The sequence below is a fragment of the Moschus berezovskii genome, chromosome 23 (assembly GCF_049115385.1).
Source record: "Moschus berezovskii isolate FMDL1 chromosome 23, NW_MosBer_1.0, whole genome shotgun sequence".
NCBI lineage: Eukaryota > Metazoa > Chordata > Mammalia > Artiodactyla > Moschidae > Moschus > Moschus berezovskii.
The window spans coordinates 44,233,398-44,252,747 of record NC_142482.1 but is presented as its reverse complement, the minus strand read 5'-3'; the positions used below and the strand labels follow the sequence as shown (position 1 = coordinate 44,252,747).

Here is a 19,350-nt window from a genome sequence, read left to right as displayed (position 1 = left end):
ATCAAATAGAATAAAGTAGATCAATAAGTTCTGACAGGGAAAGAAAATAACCATGATACACTACATTTAAAAAATCATTTGTGCAATAAGATAGTGTGATCTCATTTAAGAAAATTATATATGTTAGCATATACACAGAAAAGATCTGAAGGAATGGACACTAAGTGATTAAGAGTTTTCTCTGGGGGCTAGACTTACAAGACCTTAACTATTTTCAGTATATTTTTATAGTTTAAATAATTTTACAGAGTGTATATCAGTAATAAGAGGAAAAGGGACTTCCCTGGTGGTCCAGTGGTTAAGAATCTGCCTTCCAATGCAGGGGATGTTGGTTCAATCTCTGCTTGGGGAACTAAGACCCCACATGCAGCAGGGCAACTAGAGAAGCCCCTGAGCTCCAACTATTCAGCCTGAGTGCTCTCAGAGCCAGTGCTCCACAGCTGAAGTCCGCTGCACTGCAACTAGAGAAGGCCCGTGTACCACACAATTATGTTTTTTAATTTTAAAAAACAGGAGAAAGAAAATTACTTTTACAAAGGAGGAGATGACACAATATTAGCAGTAAATGGCATAAAATTAAACAGGCTTCTGCCTTGCCATCCATCATTTCATGCCCTACCTTTTCCCTGAAATGCTCGCTCCTGGAGGCCGCTGTCAAGTAAAGCGTCACCGCCTCACTAGCTCCACTGTCCTCCCCAGTTAGAAGCAGAGCCAGTGTCCTGAGTACTTCCTCCTGCGGGGCCGGGAGGCTCCCGGGGGCAAGGTCACTCATGGCCTGGAGCAGTTTCTCGTCTCCCAGTGACTGCAGAGTCTGAACCACCGAAACTGGAGAGAAGAAAACAGAAGTCACTTCGGTTGGTACAGTAGCACGCTCATTACAGATACAAGTAAGGTTCAAGGATGTACTTAATGAAAGACCCAAGAATAGATGAAAAATTAGCATATGAGAAAGGCGATGTTTCCGATTAGTGATGGTAGAGGAAGATTTTCTTCTTCCTGTGATGCCAATTACTGTGCTGAACACGGTGTCTCAGGGTTTAAAGAGAAGGACCGAGCCCGAACCCAGGTCAGGGTCAGAAGCATTTCCGCCACTCGCACTGTGCCAACCTATCTACTCCCAGGAACACACCTGGTTCCTCTTGCCTCACCCTCCTGCCGCCCATTGTCAAGCGTGGAGAAGGGTGGAGAAACAGCACAAACTTGGGAACCAGAAACCAGCCCCTCAGCCTGGCTCCACTCCTGAAGAGGCTTTTGCTCAAGGCAGATACTGGTTCTATTTCTCATAACTGAAGTGCCACACGAGAAGGCAGTGACAAGCTTCATTGCTGCTCCCCTGTGCCGGTGTCTGTTTGCTTCAATCCCTGAAGATGAAGCCTTAGATTTGTTTTTTTCATCTCTCCCTCCTTTCTGTTTCCAATGTGTCACCCCACTGGCTTCTTTGGAACCTCACTTCTCCTTAGTATTATGAAAGCGCCACCAGAAAGGCACTATAAAATAGCCTTGCCTGTAGGCTCGATCCTGCAAATGGCAAATACATTAATGACAGACAAAAACTTCAGCAGGGCCTTAAATCATTTATCAGCTTCCTGTTAATGGTACATCCCTGTTGAGCGAAAAGGGTATGCTCAGCAAACCCTTGTTTCATTGTCAAAGGGCTCACTCATGTTAAAAGTCCAGGAGCCATCTAAAAGACAAATCTTAGCCCAGCTGTTGACTTGGGGGAAGAAAAAGCTATCATCACTAAAAACTATGAAGAGACCGAAGATTACCCCAGATTGAGCCCTCCACAGTGTGAGCAAAGAACAGGTCCTACCTTGCTTGGCCAGCTGGTTCAGGTAACTCTCCAGATCACTCACGCCGTGGCTCGTAAAGTAACTGTAATACTGGAAAACAGTGATGACTTCGGAGGACAGGCTGGCGGGAAGCAGGGGCTCAGCTCGGTCCAGGATTTGGGACACCAGGGTGTGAAACACTATTTGGAAGGGGAAGATACGAAGCAGTTCTTAAGAAACACAATCAATCATTCACTCATCCCTCATTCGTCTATCTTTCTATTGAGGTACACAATGGAGTGAAGTCTGTAGAGTGAGTTCAGTGTACAGCATATCTATATGCCGTGTAACTCATTTGGATCAAGATACAGAAATCACTGGGATGCCATTACGTTCTCCTGTGCCCTCTCCCAGTCTACCCCAACCACAGGGAATCAAACTTCTATCAACTATCAATAATAGTCAAACTTCTATCAATACATTGGCTTTATCTGTTCTTGAACTTCATATAAATAAAACTATATAGTATGGACTTTTTGAATCTAGCTCCTTTTGTTCAAAAATTATGTGAGATTCATCCAAATTATTGCTTGCAGCAGTAAATTTAGTCTTTTTGAAAACTGCTGTGTAATATTACCATTTATCCCTTCTCCTGTTGATGAGCATTTGCATTGTTTCCATTTTTGGTTCCTGTGAATAAAACTGCTATGAACCTGCTTATACATGTCCTCTTAAAAAAATGAGGATAAGCTCGTATTTCTCTTGACATATTTAGGAGTGGAACTGCTGGATCATAGGGTAGGAGTATACGTATTCAGTTTCTATAGAAACTGTCAAGCAGTTTTTCCCAAGTGGTTATACCATTTGACATTCCTGTACTGGTGACTTTTAAATGAGAAAAGGATACTTACTTCAATAGCAGTACAGAAACACAGTCCTTTTCAAAGTCACTGCTGATATTTGGAATGAAAACATGTTCCCTGTCTTTCCTTTCTTTGATTTTTCTGAGCAGATCATGTTTTCTGGAGGGGAAGCCTCTTTTCTGGGCTAGCTGCGGCGGGGAGTGTTGAGGGAACTGCACCAGCACTTAGTACTTTCAACCCAAAAGACGGAAATATTTCTCTCATTCCTGTTGCCCTGTACCTGGGTCTGCAAGCCCGGGGTAGTCTCTGTTGACGGTTCTGGCAAAGCTGGCGTCTAGCTGCTTAATCACTCTGTCCGCGGAGCTGTGGTAGACCCCAATCGGGGTGCAGCATTTGGTCCAGAAGGACAGCAAAGACAGCTTTTTGTGAAATTCTGGTATGGCTGGAATAGAAGAGCAACCCCCATCCCACGACTCAGTGAAACAGATGCAGAGACGGATCTGGGTGGGGTGGGGCACGCATCACCAGGGCCTTTCTTTCTTTGTTTTTTTTTTTTTAAGACCAGTTTTTAATCAGAACTACAGGATTCCCCTGTTGTTGGCAGGTGGTCCTGAGGGCAAAGAAGTGGAGATGACGAGCTCATCCAGCCTGGGCACTAAAGAAAATGCGGCAAAAGCAAACTGTTTGCTTTCCGTGATAGAAAACAGCAGGTCTACCCTTGGGAGAAAGTCTAATCCCCTCATCTCCTGTAACTTACAAATAAAACTGTACAGGAGCAGAGACTCAAACCCCAGGAGATTTTCTGCAGCTGGGGAACGGAGCAGAGGGTGACTGGAGTTTTTCACCCTTCCCAGGTGGCTCTCCGACTGAAATGATTGAAGAGCCATGTGCCACAGTCAGGACTTCACTCCAGAGGCTCTGATCAAGCCGAGGGGCTGGGGGAGGAGTGGACAGGACCCTGAATGTCCTGCCGCTTTTCACATCTCTCAGAGACCTGACAAGGTCACCCGCTCGTGGGAGGACCAGAAGCAGGAGGTAGAAACGTATAGAAAGAATCTACAGGGAATTCCAAGCTTAATTGGAGATAATCCAGAAGATCCTAGTTTCCCCCTCTTTCCACTATCTGACAGGGAGAAAAAGACACAAATTCTTGTCTCTAGGAACTAGTCCTGTAGTCAGACCACACCAGTTCAAAGGCATCTCTTCTGTGTCAAGTTTTCTATTTAAAACTCTGAACCAGGGATTCTCTTGAAGGCCTCTGACTCCTCGTATTTCTGCCTTTCACAGTAGGTTTGGGAGCATCTTGCCTTTGACCGTCAGCCGCTATGGGGGTTGTCTCGGCCAGCTCCACTGCACAGGGGCAATGCTGATCACCTGTCCCCAGGGGGAGCCACACCAGCAGAGGAGGAGGGAGTTCTGTGTATACACTAGAATCTGCCTCCTGGAGGTGGAGGCCCCTCTAGAAAAAGCTAGGTGTCTGCTGCTTTGACTCCGAAGGCTGAAGCCGGATGTTAATTATGACCACACTCATGTAGCAACCTTCCTCTATTCTACAGCCCAAGATTGCTTCTGTGCCATCCTAACAAAGCCATGAATAGATGCAGGTGGGGATTGGGGCGAGGTGGGGTGGGCGGAAGGCTCGTGGTGTTATTGTTTGTAAGAACCTGGCGGTGTCACCGCAGGGGCTCACCTTCAATGACAGAACTGATGTTTCCAATGTTCTCATCGCTGACGGCCGAGAGCTTCTCCATCACCTGGGTTTGCCTGGAAAGCTTCTCTAAGAGGTTGCTGGCCACAAAGGGGGTTTTGCTTGAAAGAACAATTTGCTGATAAAACAAACAAAACCACTGGGTCAATTATTATTGTCAATAGAGCTCAGCCTCATCCTTCTGAATGAAGAGGGGATGTTAAACTCATACACATTTCTGTTCCAGTGTAGTGTTCCTTATTCCAGGCCGGTTACAACATCTGATGAAATCAGACATGTTTTTGTTGCTTTCAACTTTTTTCACGCCTGGGCAAATTCCAGAGTTTTCTCAGTAGTAGGGCTGCAAGGTTATTATAAAGCTGCCTTTCTGCACATAATGTCAATCCATAAGACCTCTTTGAAACTTGAAGAGCGTATTTAGGCTGCCACTGGTGTGGAAGCAGAAAAAAGGTTTGTTTTACAAGTGTAGTTATTTTTCATGGCCTGGATTCATATCATTGTTTTTAAGCTGAAAATGAAGAGCATGTTGTATAATAATCATAATTACAACCAAAGTTATCTCACTAATGAGTGCTTACTATGTACCAGGCATTGGTCTGGGCCTTATACATGAATTAGCTCATGTTATTTTGCACAACAACCCAGCTGTGGCTACCCAGAAGTGGGTACTTTTGATTTTCCAGTTAACTGATGAGGAAACTGAGGTACCGAGAGGTTAAGTAACCTGTCCAGGAGCACATTAAGAGCAAGTGATTTCTTTTGTGTGCAGGTCATGAAAATAAAGAAAGACCTGAGAGGAGAAGGGACGGAAATCAGTCACTGTCTGAAGGTTCTAGTCCTTTCTGTGTCTCTGTCCCCTTCACTTGGCAGGTATGCCCGCAGGATGCAGACCTGTGTACCATCATTCTGTATGGTCTCAAGCATTTGGGCTCTAAAGCAAAATGAATTTTTCAAATTCAAAAGTCAAGTGCAGCAATTATATACAGATGCCTTTCATGTGAAAAAAAAAATTGAGTAGAAAAGAACTGCTCTATTTTAAACATAATTATAGCTATGAGTGAACTCCGGGAGTTGCTGATGGACAGGGAGGCCTGGCGTGCTGTGATTCATGGGGTCGCGGAGAGTCGGATATGACTGAGCGACTGAACTGAACTGAACTGAATAGCTATTATAATTCTTATGGAATACCCATTTTTATCTCTTTGCAATTATGTACCAAATGAAAAAGCAAGCTTACTGATCCAGGTTGTTGTTGTCCAGTTGCTCAGCCATGTGCGACTCTATGCAACCCCATGGACTGCAACATGCCAGGCTTCCCTGGCTTTCATCATCTCCCAGAGCTTGCTCGAACTCCTGTCCTTTGAATCAGTGATGCCATCCAATCTTCTTGTGAATTAGAAATCAGGTTTCTACCTTGATTTCTCCTTTATTCTACACCTTTATGTCTCTTTTGTTTTTCTTTTCTCTTTTTAAATTTAAAGATCTAATTGGCTTTATTAAACAGTTCATGAATTGGGCAGTGTCCCATGTACCACGTAGAAATAGACTAGGTGGGAGTACTCCCTCTTGCTTTTTCTAGAGTTGTTGTTCCCCACAGAAGAATTGAATTTGTTATAACCACGGCCTTATTGTAGAGAGAAACACTGCACTGACGCTGGCGTGCCAACTAGTGTTGGAGTGAACACATCCGTCCCTTCATGGAAGAGAATTCTCCCATGTCTTACGAAGTAATGACTTTACGTCTGAAAGGTGAACAGGGAGTTTGCTTAGCAGTGTCGGGCTCACCAAGGACAAAGGGCTGTGAACACCATCTCTATCCAATGCTTGCTGAATACAGAATAGCTGTAAGTCAATAACAATCCTTGTTCATTTTGGTCAGAAAAAAATTTGCACCGTCGGCCAGACTGGTTGTCAGTACCTGGCTTGTAAATTAGACACTCAACAAAAGAGGTCCACTGGGGTACTGGCCAACCTAGTGCAAGAGTCATAACTGCCTACCAGCTTCCCACAGAATGTGAGTGTCTGAGGCGGCTTTGAGGGTCTCTATTCGTGGAGAAGCAGATTCTTCTACGTCTCGTCGTGAGTGTGTTATTGAAAAAGCAACGTTATCCCATCCCCAGCCTCCCTGGGTCCTTCCTACCCACCCTGTCTCAGGCTTCCAATTGAACACATGCTCTTAAAAGCATGATTTCTCCTCTTTTTGCGCTCTTCCTGCCTGGCCCAGACCCTTAAAACCATTCTACATTTGCTTTCACTTTCTGTTCCTGATTCCCACACACTGAGGCAAGGTGAGAGAAGAACAAGATTGGGACAAGACCAACCACTGGGAGAGGAGGAAGCATTCAGGCAGATGCTTGGGGGAAAGTGCTTTGCTCAAGACAGCTGAAACCTTCCCTGCAACAAAAGAACGTCAAAATAGTTGTTCCACTGCAGACGGTGACTGCAGCCATGAAATTAAAAGATACTTGCTCCTTGGAAGAAGAGCTATGATGAACCTAGACAGCGTATTAAAAAGCAGAGACATCACTTTGCTGACAAATGTCCACCTAGTCAAAGCTATGGTTTTTCCAGTAGTGGTGTACGGATGTGAGAGAGGGGTCATGAAGAAGGCTGAGCACCAAAGAACTGATGCTTTTGAATTGTGGTGGTGGAGAGGACTCTTCAGAGTCCCTTGGGCTGCAAGGAGATCGAACCAGTCAGTCCTAAAGGAATGAACCCTGAATATTCATTGGAAGAACGGAGCTGAAGCTCTAACACTTTGGCCACCTGATGAGAACAGCTGACTCACTGGAAAAGACCCTAATGCTGGGAAAGACTGAGGGCAAAAAAAGAAGGGGGTGACAGAGGATGAGACGGTTAGATGGCATCACTGATTCAATGGACATGAGTTTGAGCCAACTCTGGGAGAAAGTGAAGTATGGGGAAGCCTGGCATGCTCCACGGGGTGGTATAGAGTTGGACATGACTGAGTGACTGAACAGCAACAACTGTGGCAAAATCTTAAGTGGTAAGCCAGCCTGATATGAGAAGAAAAATGAGCCCCAGGGTGTCCCAGAATGAAAATGAACTGGTGAGGATAATGCCTGTAAAATATTCTTTCTCATTGCTGCTGCTGCTGCTAAGTTGCTTCAGTCATGTCCGACTCTGTGCAACCCCATAGACAGCAGCCCACCAGGCTCCCCCGTCCCTGGGATTCTCCAGGCAAGAACACTGGAATGGGTTGCCATTTCCTTCTCCAATGTATGAAAGTGAAAAGTGAAAGTGAAGTCGCTCAGTTGTGTCTGACTCTTAGCGACACCATGGAGCGCAGCCTACCAGGCTCCTCTGCCCATGGGATTTTCCAGGCAAGAGTACTGGAGTGGGGTGCCATTGCCTTCTCCTTTCTCATTGCTAATTAGTACTTATTTGCAATCTGGGAAACTGTGGTTATATTCTGTAGCATTTTGCATCTGTCCAGGTGATGAAAAACTAACTAATGTGTTGGGTTTATGTTAACATAAGTTCAGTAATACTGACTTTCAAAGTCCATCCGTAGATGGCAGAATGCAAACTCCGTTTTTTAAAAAATCACAGGACTTCCCTGGTGGTTCAGTGTTTAATATTCCTCACTTCCACTGCAGGGGGTATGAGTTCCATCCCTGATCAGGGAACTAAGATCCCATATGCTATGAACTGTGACCAAATAATTAAAATAAAAAAATCACATTACTCTCACCTATTATCAAATAATTTGAAAGCGAGAGCTCACTACATGTCACTTACTATCTGTTAAGGTCTGAAGATCTAGACTTTTTTTTAATTTCTAAAAATTTATTTTTTAGGCCATGCTGTGCGGCATGTGGGATCTTAGTTCCATCCACGCCCTCTGCAGTGGAAATGTATAGTCTTAACCACATGACCACCAGGGAAGTCCCTGGAGATCTGGATTTTAAGATGAAAAACCCAGGGTTGAAGGAAGATGGCCGTGCAATTTAGTTTTTGAGTTCAAATCAAAGCAGATGAGACGTTTGGCTGTAGATGATTATTCTCACATTCCTGAATTCTCCTTTTCCTGGGAAAACTGAAAAAAAAGGAAACACACATTCTTGGTGCATCAACAACCTGGGCTCTGAAAACCCGGTTCAGTTGCCAGTCCTACCTGGACGAGCTGGGTGCAGTACTGGAGGTGCCTGATGATGGTAAGGTCCAGGCTTTCATTCCCCGTGGTCAGCGGGAGAGGGCTTCCTGCCACACTAGTCCCAACTCCCGTATCCTCAGTTAGGGCTTCGCTGAGATGCCCCCTGGCTTCTGGGTGAACCGATCTGTAACTGTTGAAGCAGGAAGGGGAGCGAAACGTTAGCTGTTTCTTTCTGCACGGAGACCACAGGTCAAAACTCAACATGGCATGTGTCAGGCCCCCACAGCACCCACTGAAAAGACTTGCATTTCTTACCTCAAAATATCGAGATACCCTTCGAATACTACTTTATCACTAAGCCTGGTCACCAATTTGCCTAATATTAAAGAGATCCTACAAATAGATTGCTTCCAGAGTTCTCTGCTTCTCAAGCACAATAAACTATTTGTAAATTCATCTCACCAAGAAGTCTTCTGAAATGTGACTTCAACTGGGGGCATATTTGTGCTCTGTTGATGGGGTGATTTGCCAAATTTCTGGGATAAAACTGTCCTCTGTATTTGTGGTTTCCCAAGAGCAAAACCATTAAAATAATCAGTCAAGGCTTTTTCCTGGCCTTGAATCAACTGCCACTTGAAGAAAAAGAGAAAGCAAAGCCACTGGGAAGAAACATGATGTTCACAAAAAGAGCATTTGCATCACTTTCTTCTGCCTTGCAAGTTTTGTGTAAACACCGCTGAAATATCTAAAGTTGTATCATGATGGGCACTTATATTTAGAGATAAGTGTGTTGCATTTATTATCTAATTTTATTCTTAAAATGAATCTGTGCAGGGGGGAAAGAGGGAGAGAAGGGTCTCGTTTCACCCATGGAAGGAATGACCAGCAGAGATGTTAACCACAGCATCCTAGTTCACACAGCTAGGTAATTTTTGGGTTCTAGTTTCATGCTCCCCAGTCCCCACAATTTAAAAAGATCATGCATCAGAGTTTAAAGGCATTGAAAGCTTTACTCTGATTCACACTGGGTTTCCAAGAGGAAAACATTCAGCGTGTAGTCAATCCACATTTAAAATACACACACACACATACACATTTTCCCTAAATGTCTGATAACACACAGTAAGACTGATCAAATTAGACATCTTTAATAGGAATGTTTTGTAGAATTTACGAAGGCTATGATATTTTTGTTCTTAGAACGATTATATTAAGAAGAAAAACCTTGATCTATTATGTGATAGCTTCAGCTAACAAGTATATAATAAGAGGTTTGATTTAAGAAGCATTTCACAAATGCAGTTAAGTTAGAAAATCTCAGTGTAGAATGCAGAAAGGTAACTTGAACATGACATTCATTTCATAAATTCTCTTTGTTACACTCCCAATTTGCTCAAGGGATAAATTCTATTTCTCCCTTTTTCTTTTCCTGGTTTCATTTTGGCAGAAGAAACCCTCCAGGAATACCACCCAGAGAGGCTTGTAAAGGCTGAACAGTCATAGCTTGCTGTAGTTTGAAAACCTGTGTATAATGTCAAAAGAAAAGACGCATGGAAATCCACCCTTTCCTTTGGGAAAGTGTTTTTGCAATTTTTTTTTTTCCAGCAAATTGATGGAGTTATGTTCACTGTGCTTACAGATTGGACCCCAGGCTCTAGCTCTAAGCATGTGGTTTGGTACAACAAAGCCCAGGAAGAAAGTGATACTATTTCATCTTTATCCTCCCTTCCCACTGTCCTGATTCATCTCCATCCTAGAGAAGGCCACGTTCTCCACCCAGAGGCCTGTAGATCCACTGGCCGATATCCGTTATTAGTCATCCCTTCCTACATCCTAAGGAAAATATGTGCCATGGGTTTTAAGCCTGGCTTTGAAAAAGGCACTGATGAGCTTAATCGACTGCAAAGACCCAATAGCCAAAAGAAATAGAGAGATAAGGGGTTGGAAAAGCAAAGTCTAACAAAATGAAGAAATTAGGAATAAGATGCAAATCCAGGAGAACCAGGTCAAGACTGATCATCCAGTAAGAGTTCTCCAGAAACATAGTATGCGGAGTTAATTTGAAATTCACTACACTGGGGCCAAGCTGTAGACTCTGAAACCTACAAGATGGACATGTATCCATCTATACTTATACATAAATGTGCACATACTTGTACAAAAGTTTCCCTTTCATTTATAAAGAAGAAAATTTCATTTTTCTTAAACAACACCAAAAGAGGTGAACTATAATTAAAAATTGTACTGGACAGTGAAAAGGATCTGGAAACCAGTTCAGGTAGAGGGGTTTATCTTCCTGAAGATGTGTATCAGGTCCTATCTGGTAGCAATAAAGAACTGCTGTACCAGCAATGACAGGAGAAGCAGCAGATGCTGACTTCAAGACTTACCTATTTTTCTCAGTCTCAGTGTCTGAAAATACTGAGTCAGCACCTCCTCCAACATTACAAACCTCATCACCATCCTCCTCCTCCTCGTCAAAATCAGAGGTGTTCAGGAAATCAAAGCTTTCTAAAGCACTTTCAACAGTAAGACTTAAACTGGAAGACCTGCTTCGGCTTACTGCTGGCTTGCACTGCAAAGGCAGAAGGTACCAAGGAGAATATCAACATATTCGGAAGGAGAAACACAGCAAAGACACCCAATGGGAGATGCGACACTTTCTTTTTTTTCAAGCTTTTATTTTTATTTTTTTGTTGGCATTAAAAAAATTCATTTAAAACTCTTCTTATAAAAAAGTACAACCGTGGATAAAGTGACACAGTATCTGGGATTTGTTCCAAAACAATCCGGAGGGAAGGAAGCGGGTAGAGGAAGACAAGTTTGGCCATGAATTGAGCATTGTGGAAGTGTGCTTATGGCCATATTGGGATCCATTATTTGATTCTTTCTATTCCTGTTTGAAATATTTATAATCAAAAGTTTTAAAAATATTACAATCACAAAGTCTTGGGAAACAGAATGGCTATTCTCTCTCTTAATAGTGCTCAACCCCAAATAAAATTCAACTGGCAGACAAATCTAAAGGGTCAATGCCAACTACTAACCAATCTCTTAACTCCAAGTGGCAACGTGGTCCGTGCCCTGAGACAGGGCAAGCTAACTAAGGCAGCTGTCCTAAAGGATTCACAAAACAAATCCCAGAAACAGAAAACTACTCAGATTCACTAATGCACACTTTCTAAGTAGGTTTAAATATTAATTTTACATTCACAGCATGTAATTTTCCTTTGAGCATTGAGAAGAAAATAAATGGCACGAGCATGACAAGGAGTTGCTGTGCTTCCTTTACAACTTTGTCTTTGAAGGAACAACTTCCATCTCTTCCCTGGCTGGGCCCTGGAATTATGTTAGCAAATCCATTCTATGGCCTGGAGAATTCTGTATTTCTGGACATTAAACAGAAACATTACAAACAGGGGAATGCCCGTTGCTTTGAGTGCAGAGATGGGGAGAAGTTCTTCCAAATAGTCAAAAGGATGTTGGGAGGGATTGAACGGGACAAATCCTGCAAGTAAAAGGAGCTAAATGTCCTCCATCCAGTTAGGTGGCACTCCCTGCTGACTTCGTTACACAGGGTCGGAAGGGCCTGGCAGGAGTCTGAGTCTTTTAAATCAGAGTTGTTTCATTCACCCTCAGTGGTCTCCATCCAAGAGGCAGCACCATTTAGTTTCTGATCCTCAAGGTGTTTAGCATCCTAGGAATGTGAAGGAGGAAAAAAAGAGAATGCTTTGCCAGCAGATGCTTTAATCCTGGCTGGAGACAAAGCCACTTGCCCCAGATCTTGACTCTAATGTCATTTTCCATCTCAGAGAGAGAGGAGGAGCCATTCCCAACTCAACCCACTTCTAGGGTCTTCTTTCCTAAGCTAGACTGCAGAACCTGATTGTGCACAGTATGGATGTGTTTAAATACGATCAAAAGAAAGAAAGGGGGCAGTTAAGAAATTTAGGACAGTTTTGGAACAAGAGCAGATTGAAATAAAAATCTTGAAAGAAACTGACAGCCACCAGGTTTTTAGAAGACCAATGGATGACTTGCTCAGTGCTTCCTGGTGGACTGAGCACCCTAGATGCCTGGAAATGGGGGCTGCCATCACCACTAGCTTTCTTTGAGGCATTTATTTTAGGTGGATTGTGTCTTGGCTCTTCACATTTAACACTTTTCTGCACACTAAGCAAAGCTGGTCAACTGTGCAGATAAGCACTTGTTGAAGGGATCAAAGAAGTTTTTATTGGGATACTAGACAAGCAGCTTCCATCCATGAGCCCTGAGCTGACGCTCTGGAGTTATGTTTGATGGGAAGCAGATTCAGAGTCCTTCCCTGCTGCTAAGAGGCTATACTACAGCAGAATCAATCTGTCATGAGCAATGGAGGACGTGGAGACTCAGAGCCTGAATTCTCCTCCGCCCTGGGCAGACATGCCCTCCAGAGCCAGGTCATTATGACCGCAACTGTCAGAATAGCCTTGGGAAGGTAGTTCCAGATGCCACGGGGAAGGCCACATTTTCAAACCATCATATCGAGGGATGCAACAGACTTCTGTGGGCTGATTCTCTGCTTGCCCCTGGCACTGTATTTTCAAGCTAATCTTATAGAACATGTCCCCAAAGCACTGCTCTTTCAAGAGAAAGGATCCAAGTTCTCTTTTTATGGCACTAGACATCAAAGTGGCAAAGCAAAGAATATAAGAAGTGGCAGTGGGTTTTAGGACAGAAGTTCCAGTTCTGTCTTGTGCCATGTTTTTAAAATTTTAATCTGCATTAAATTTTATCTACCAAGTGGAGGCAGATACATTCTGGGGTAGCAGTAATGACCTCATTAAGAGGCTCTCCTGACCAAGAAGAAATCACCTTTCTGAATCCTCTCTTCCCATGTCTATCCTGAGTGGTCTAACTGGGAACAGGAGAGAGGAAGATATCTCTAGTGGAGTCAGGGTCCTCTGACTTCTAGATTATTTTTGAGTGATTAATCTGGGTTTCTAATTCACTGATTTGGGCCAACTGCTGAGAAGGGAATCCTCTAGGAGGTCGTGCCCTGGGTGGGGAGAGATGCCCGTGGTCCTCACATCCTGGCTGCCCAACTCTGTCTTCAACCTAGGGCAGGGACTTCCTGCTTCCTGGAAACTCCAAGAGGGACCCTCTCCAGCAACATCTCAATGAGATATGATGCTCAAAAGGCCACCATTTGTTTCACATTTGGGATCTGAATGATGAACTCTGGGGCTCAGGGAGTTTAGATATTCTAGAGCTGTTAATTTGACTCCCAGTCATTCTCCTAAAGTTGATCTGTTATCAGGAAAATAAAAATTAACATATGCTACTAGTAGTAAATGGCAACCCACTCCAGTATTCTTGCCTGGGAAATCCCACGGACAGAGAAGCCTGAGGAGTTATAGCCCATGGAGTTGCAAAAACTGTTGGATATGACTTAGCAACTAAACAACAACTAGTATTAAAAAATAAATGCCATTTGGTGGTGGTTTAGGGGCTTCTCTGGTAGTTCAGTCGGTAAAGAGCCCAGGAGACCCAGGTTCGATCCCTGGGTAGGGAAGATGCCCTGAAGAAGGAAATGGCAACCCACTCCAGTATTCTTGCCTGGAGAATCCCATGGACAGAGGAGCCTGGTGGGCTACAGTCCTTGGGGTCACAAAGAGTCAGACACGACTCAGCAACTAAACAACAACTAGTATTAAAAAATCAATGTCATTTACATATTGATATCTACTGATCCTGTGATAGGGAAGGATTAAAAAAAAAAAAAAGATTTTAAATAGAATGTTGGCTTAAGAGACTGTCAGAAACTAATCTAATTTCCCTGAAAAGGTACTTACTTTTAGAATATCATCCAGGTGCATGACTTCTTGGTTCAGATCCTGAAACTCTTTATACTGCTCTTTGTGTGGTTCTAACGCAAGGAAAAGCCCATTAAAGGCATCCTCTAGGCTTCCATCCAGGAAAGACCTACAGCCTTCCGACTCTGCACTGACTGAGCCCTCAGACAGCAGCCTCTCGGTGGCCGCCGGCACCTCTGCCGAGGTGAGCCTCTTGACCAGCTGTTTCGTGATGTTTCCTTCAAAAGTGTCCAGCTCCACGGGCTTGAGTTCGGAGGCCTCTTGCAGAAGGGCCTCTTGCAGAAGGGCCTCTGCGACTCCCTTCTGCAGGAACAGGCGCTCCGGCCCGGCACCCATGGCTGCTCGGCAGCCCTCGGGCTTCCCCGGCCCTTGGGTCTCTCCCTCGGGGTGGCGCCGGGGCTCTGAGCCTTCTCTCGAGGAGCTGCTGCAAGAGGCCGAGCTGTAGTCCTCCAAGCCCTCGTTCTGGGAGGATTGCCTGCCTGGGGGCAGCTCTGCGGAGGTGATGGTGATTTCTGGACTTGCCGCGCACGCGCCAGGAAGAGAGTCGGCTGGGCCGGGGGCGAGGGTGCAGTCCTCGTTGGGCAGGTCGCTGAAACTGAGGGACAGTGGCATTTTCTCCTCGGTTGCCTTCCCGTTTTCAAAGATGTCATCAGGTAGATTTGACTGTAGGTAAAAGGCAAATCATTATGATTTTGGAAACACAGGATGTGTTTGGCCTTGTTCATTTCGAGACAAAATGTAAGACAATTAAAATAAGAAACAGACCTTTCACGATATTAACATTGTATTTGTTGATTGTGTGTGTGTGTGCCTGCAAGCATGGCAAAACAAAACAAGCCTTTAAAAACTCTATTTCCATTATTGAACCTACTTAAAAGTTCATTGTACTGGTCTCAGGTTTGACATTTTTTAAACAAAAAAGTTGGGGGCAGGGCAACAGCGCTTGTTTCCTAAATTCCAGGATCTCACAATATCTGGCAGCCATAGTTAAGAACACTACCGTTTCTTTTTTTTTGGCATCGATCTTAAAGGGCTTTCCAGCATTCATGCTATTTCATTCAAAAGATGTGATGCTTTGTTCTGCTTCATTTCTCATAAATTATTTTTTGAAAATCTCTACCCACAAATCCCAAGCCCTGGAAAATGTTTTATTAATTCAGTAACCATGCCACAAATAATTCAAATTCAGAAATATGTTTGCAGAGCTTCTATAAAAAGAGGAGAAAAAGACTGATGAACTAAATAACTGTGTTCCAGGGCTGCAAACCCCAGAGCTCCCAGGGTGTCTGGAAGCCCCAGGTGCTCTGCCGGATAGCCCCAGCTCTGTGATCCGTGAAGCAGAACTCAGAAGACAGAGGTCAGAAATACCCAGGTAACCAAGATAATTCATTTATGCAGGCATTCACAATCTCCAAGTCATCTTTCCTGACACTGTGGTCTGCGTAGTGTTGAAGTGCCAAACACTGTTCAGTGGGAAAAGTTTTCTAGTTATTTGAGATCGACTCCTTCAAAATGAATACTTTCTCTTGGATTCCAGATTTGATTGTTTAAGTAAATATAAGTACCTAGTTTAACTTCATATAAAACAATGAGGGACTTCCCTGGTGGTGCAGTGGTTAGGACTTTGTGCTCCCACAGCATGAGGCACAGGTTTGATCCCCAGTTGGGGAACGAAGACCCACATGCCATGTGGCATTGACAAAAAAATAAAAAAAATTAAAAACAACAGCAACATTGATCACGACAGTGCTGGGAATACACCCAGGAAACAAAAATGTTGCGGCAAATGAAGTGGGAAGCAGACAGAAAGCGGCTCCCCATTCTCCTCCAGCAGTGTCCCTGGTCCCCACACCTGCTCTTTCAACCCAAACTCTCCACTCTCGTCTGGTTGGAACCTCAGGATGTGTCACTGGGACCCTCAAGTGACCTCTGCAGGCTCACTTTCTTTGTGTCTAAAACGGAGAATATTTTCCTGGATTAGTGATTACTGAAAAGTGCTCCCAGAGTCCGGGGGGCGGGGTGGGGTGGGGAGGGGTGAAGGGAGTTGCAGGGACCGTTGTGGGGGTGCTTCTGCTCCCCCTACTACCGCCAGCTCCTTCACTTCAGTTTCCTTCCTCCTCTATCTGTACCCGACTCTCATCCACCCCAAACAGGCTTTATGCCTCCAGGGAGAGATGAAAGAGGAAGCTTCTGGGGAGAAATGGCGGAAGGCTGAGTCCTGCTCCCGGCACTTCCTCCATGGGGCCCCCTGGGCATCCCACAGAGCCCCGGTCCTCTGAGCTGTCCGGCCCAGCCTCAACTCGCCTTCAGAACACACATTCCCAGCGGCTCTGACGGAGGCGGAGGCCCTGGCTAAGTAAGGAGGGGGGCCTGGGTGATCTGGATTCTTATTTAAACTCCAAGCTCCACTTCAGCCATTTCTCTGCAGCCTCACATTCCCAAGCCGCTATTTGCTTGGACTTCAGTGGCAAGTGAGACTGATCTGCCTGTCGAAGGGGCTGTACCGGCTGCCAAGGGGCCGAGCCTACAAACAGGCACAGGGGGGCAGGCATGTTTAACTGACGGGTGATTGGGCGCTGGCGCAAGGGGGCGGCTGCAGCCTGGGAGAGAGACAACCTGGAACTCAGCCCTAGAAGACGGAGAAGAAAGGAAGGAGGGGGAGGAAGTGTGTTCTAGAAGGAACAGCAGTCTGTGGGAGATCCTGAGAGGGAGGGTGCATGGGGAAGCGGGGCGTTGGGCAGAGAATGAAGCCTGGAGGGATGAGAGGTGGGCCCGGAGAACTGGGCCGGAAGGGAACTGGCTGCTCTGAGGAGTCTGTGTGCATCAAGTTCAAAAGGCTTTATGAACATATAGTTCAAAAAGCTATAGGAAGCCATCACATTTTTCTTCTAATCTTGCTCTTGTTTAAATGATGTGACTAAAATCGCTGCCAGCTCCCTCCCCAGCCCTCCGACTCGCACTGTATGAGCATGAATACACATTTGGCCTTGGTGGTTACTCTTATCAGCTGCTGCCTGCTTTATCTTTCCCATATCGTCTTCCTACTTCCCTTGGAAATTTTATTGGAGTTTAGCCTCCTCCATTTTACCTGTGTGTTTCTTTTAATTCAATGAATAAGAGGTTATTATTATTATTATTAACCAGAAGACTTTTAACCCTTTCCTCTTTGGACATTCAAAGATTACTTTATATGTCTGTAAAGGGCAGAACATTCCAGGTATGTACGTACATATGTTTATTCTCCTGTGACATAAAGGGCAACACATATATGTAGGTAACTTATTACATCTTTGACTGAAAATCAGAGTCTCTTTTACTATGACAGTATAAAACGCACTAAGGCTAAGAACCTCTTTCAATAAAAAGAGCTCTAGGAAAATTGGTTTAAATCTTTCTGACTTCCTCAAATGCCAGTTTTTGAAGGCTGCAACTGTAAAGATTGATATTAGTGATACAGTAGCTTAACTTGTGAAAGAGAAGCTTCTTTGATTTCACGTGTAACTGCGTTTTTTTAAATGACAATCTTGTTACCATGGATATCTTTGCCACAGTGGAGAAAAGTCACAGCACAAAAGCAGAGATCATGGGAAGGGAAGGACAAACAGCCTCTCTCACAAAGGTGCATGCAAGCCCAAATTTCCCACCCTGGGGACAGGAGACCTGGAACCGTTAGCCAGTGAGCATGAGAGCGAAGATAAAACAAGAGGCATGCCAAAGCATACATGCCACCAGCCCCCAAAGGCAAGCACGTCACACCCCGGCGGGCCACCCACACTCACATAAAACTCTAGCACGGCCTTGGGTCTCAGCCTGAGGGAGGGCAGGTCACTGAAAGAGCGGCTGCGGTGCAGCTTGGCAAAGAAAGAGTCTTGCAAGGCACTCAAAACAGACAGCCTTGGCTTGTCTGGTGAAGGATGCAACCATCTCTTCAGAAGTCAAAGCAAGATGGGGAGTTAGTGGAAAGTAGCAGGTTACTATGTTTCTGTCAGCTCTTAAGCAAGCGTTTCTGATTAAAACAAGGGGCCCTTATTTACATCTACTTCTTCAAAAGGCTGATCTCAGAGAATGGATGGAAAAGTTGACATGCGCTGGTAAGTGGGGGGAGAGCAGAGCAGGGACGGAGGGGGTTGACCACCTGGGTGCCAGTGGCCATGGGCATTTAGGCAGGTGCTTCCCTTAGTCACCATTGGGATAGGGTGAACTCGAAGATGACGTCACAGTCGGCCCTCCCCTCTGTATCTGAGGGTTTTGCATCCATGGAAAAGAAATTCCCGAAAGTTCCAAAAAGGAAAACTTCAATTTGCCAATTTGCTGGCAACTATTTACATAGCATTTACACTGTATTTACAACCATTTATGTGTCATTTGCATTACATTAAGTATCACAGGTAATCTAGAGATGATCTGGCATACATGGGAGGATGTGAAGGTTATGTGCAAACACTGCCATTTCATATAAAGGACTGATTGGAGCATCCTCGAATTTAGCTATCAAAGTGGAGTTCCCAGAACGAACCCCCGAGGATACAGAGGGATGACTGCATTAGGAATTATAGAGACTCCCTAACACTGTAAGTTAAGCATTTCAGAGGCTGGATGCAAGCACTGCCTCAGGTTCATCATCTCTCCCCCAGAAAGCACACAGAACTTACGAAGAAGGAGTGATCTTTGAAGGTGGGCGTTTCCGGGGTACCCTGGCTATACATGGACATTCTTCTCTGGAGGGCGGCCACCTTGTTCCCAGCACCCGAGGATGGGGTCATGTCCTCCACGTCAAATGGACTGCAAAACAACAGGACCCCATGAACATGCTTGTTAAAATCACCCATCATCACCGGACCGCAGGCCAAGAAAGCACCTCATTATACTAATGTAAACTCGAGCCAGTGGGAACTAGGCTTGTTTGTTGTTCAGTCACTAAGGCATGTCTGACTCTGTGACCCCTTGGACTGTAGCCGGCAAGGCTCCTCTGTCCAGGCAAGAATACTGGAGTAGGCTGCCATTCTCTTCTCCAGGAATTATCCCAACCCAGAGA

General features: G+C 44.8%; 1 protein-coding gene across 4 annotated transcripts in view; it reads right to left on the bottom strand.

Annotated features, from left to right (window-relative positions):
* RIPOR2 (RHO family interacting cell polarization regulator 2) overlaps positions 1 to 19,350 on the bottom strand; it is a 214,531-nt gene that overhangs the window by 6,576 nt on the left and 188,605 nt on the right. For 3 of the 4 annotated variants that reach the window (XM_088831096.1, XM_055405865.2, XM_055405868.2), the window contains exons 12-19: positions 18,968 to 19,097; positions 14,295 to 14,978; positions 10,851 to 11,035; positions 8,482 to 8,650; positions 4,326 to 4,461; positions 2,916 to 3,077; positions 1,814 to 1,972; positions 620 to 825 (exon numbers count right to left, since the gene is read on the bottom strand). In XM_088831096.1, the coding sequence (XP_088687222.1) occupies positions 620 to 825; positions 1,814 to 1,972; positions 2,916 to 3,077; positions 4,326 to 4,461; positions 8,482 to 8,650; positions 10,851 to 11,035; positions 14,295 to 14,978; positions 18,968 to 19,097 (1,831 nt within the window). Of the gene's footprint in view, positions 1 to 619; positions 826 to 1,813; positions 1,973 to 2,915; positions 3,078 to 4,325; positions 4,462 to 8,481; positions 8,651 to 10,850; positions 11,036 to 11,129; positions 12,158 to 14,294; positions 14,979 to 18,967; positions 19,098 to 19,350 lie in introns of those variants that run through there. The other variant, XM_088831097.1, reaches the window with a different exon arrangement.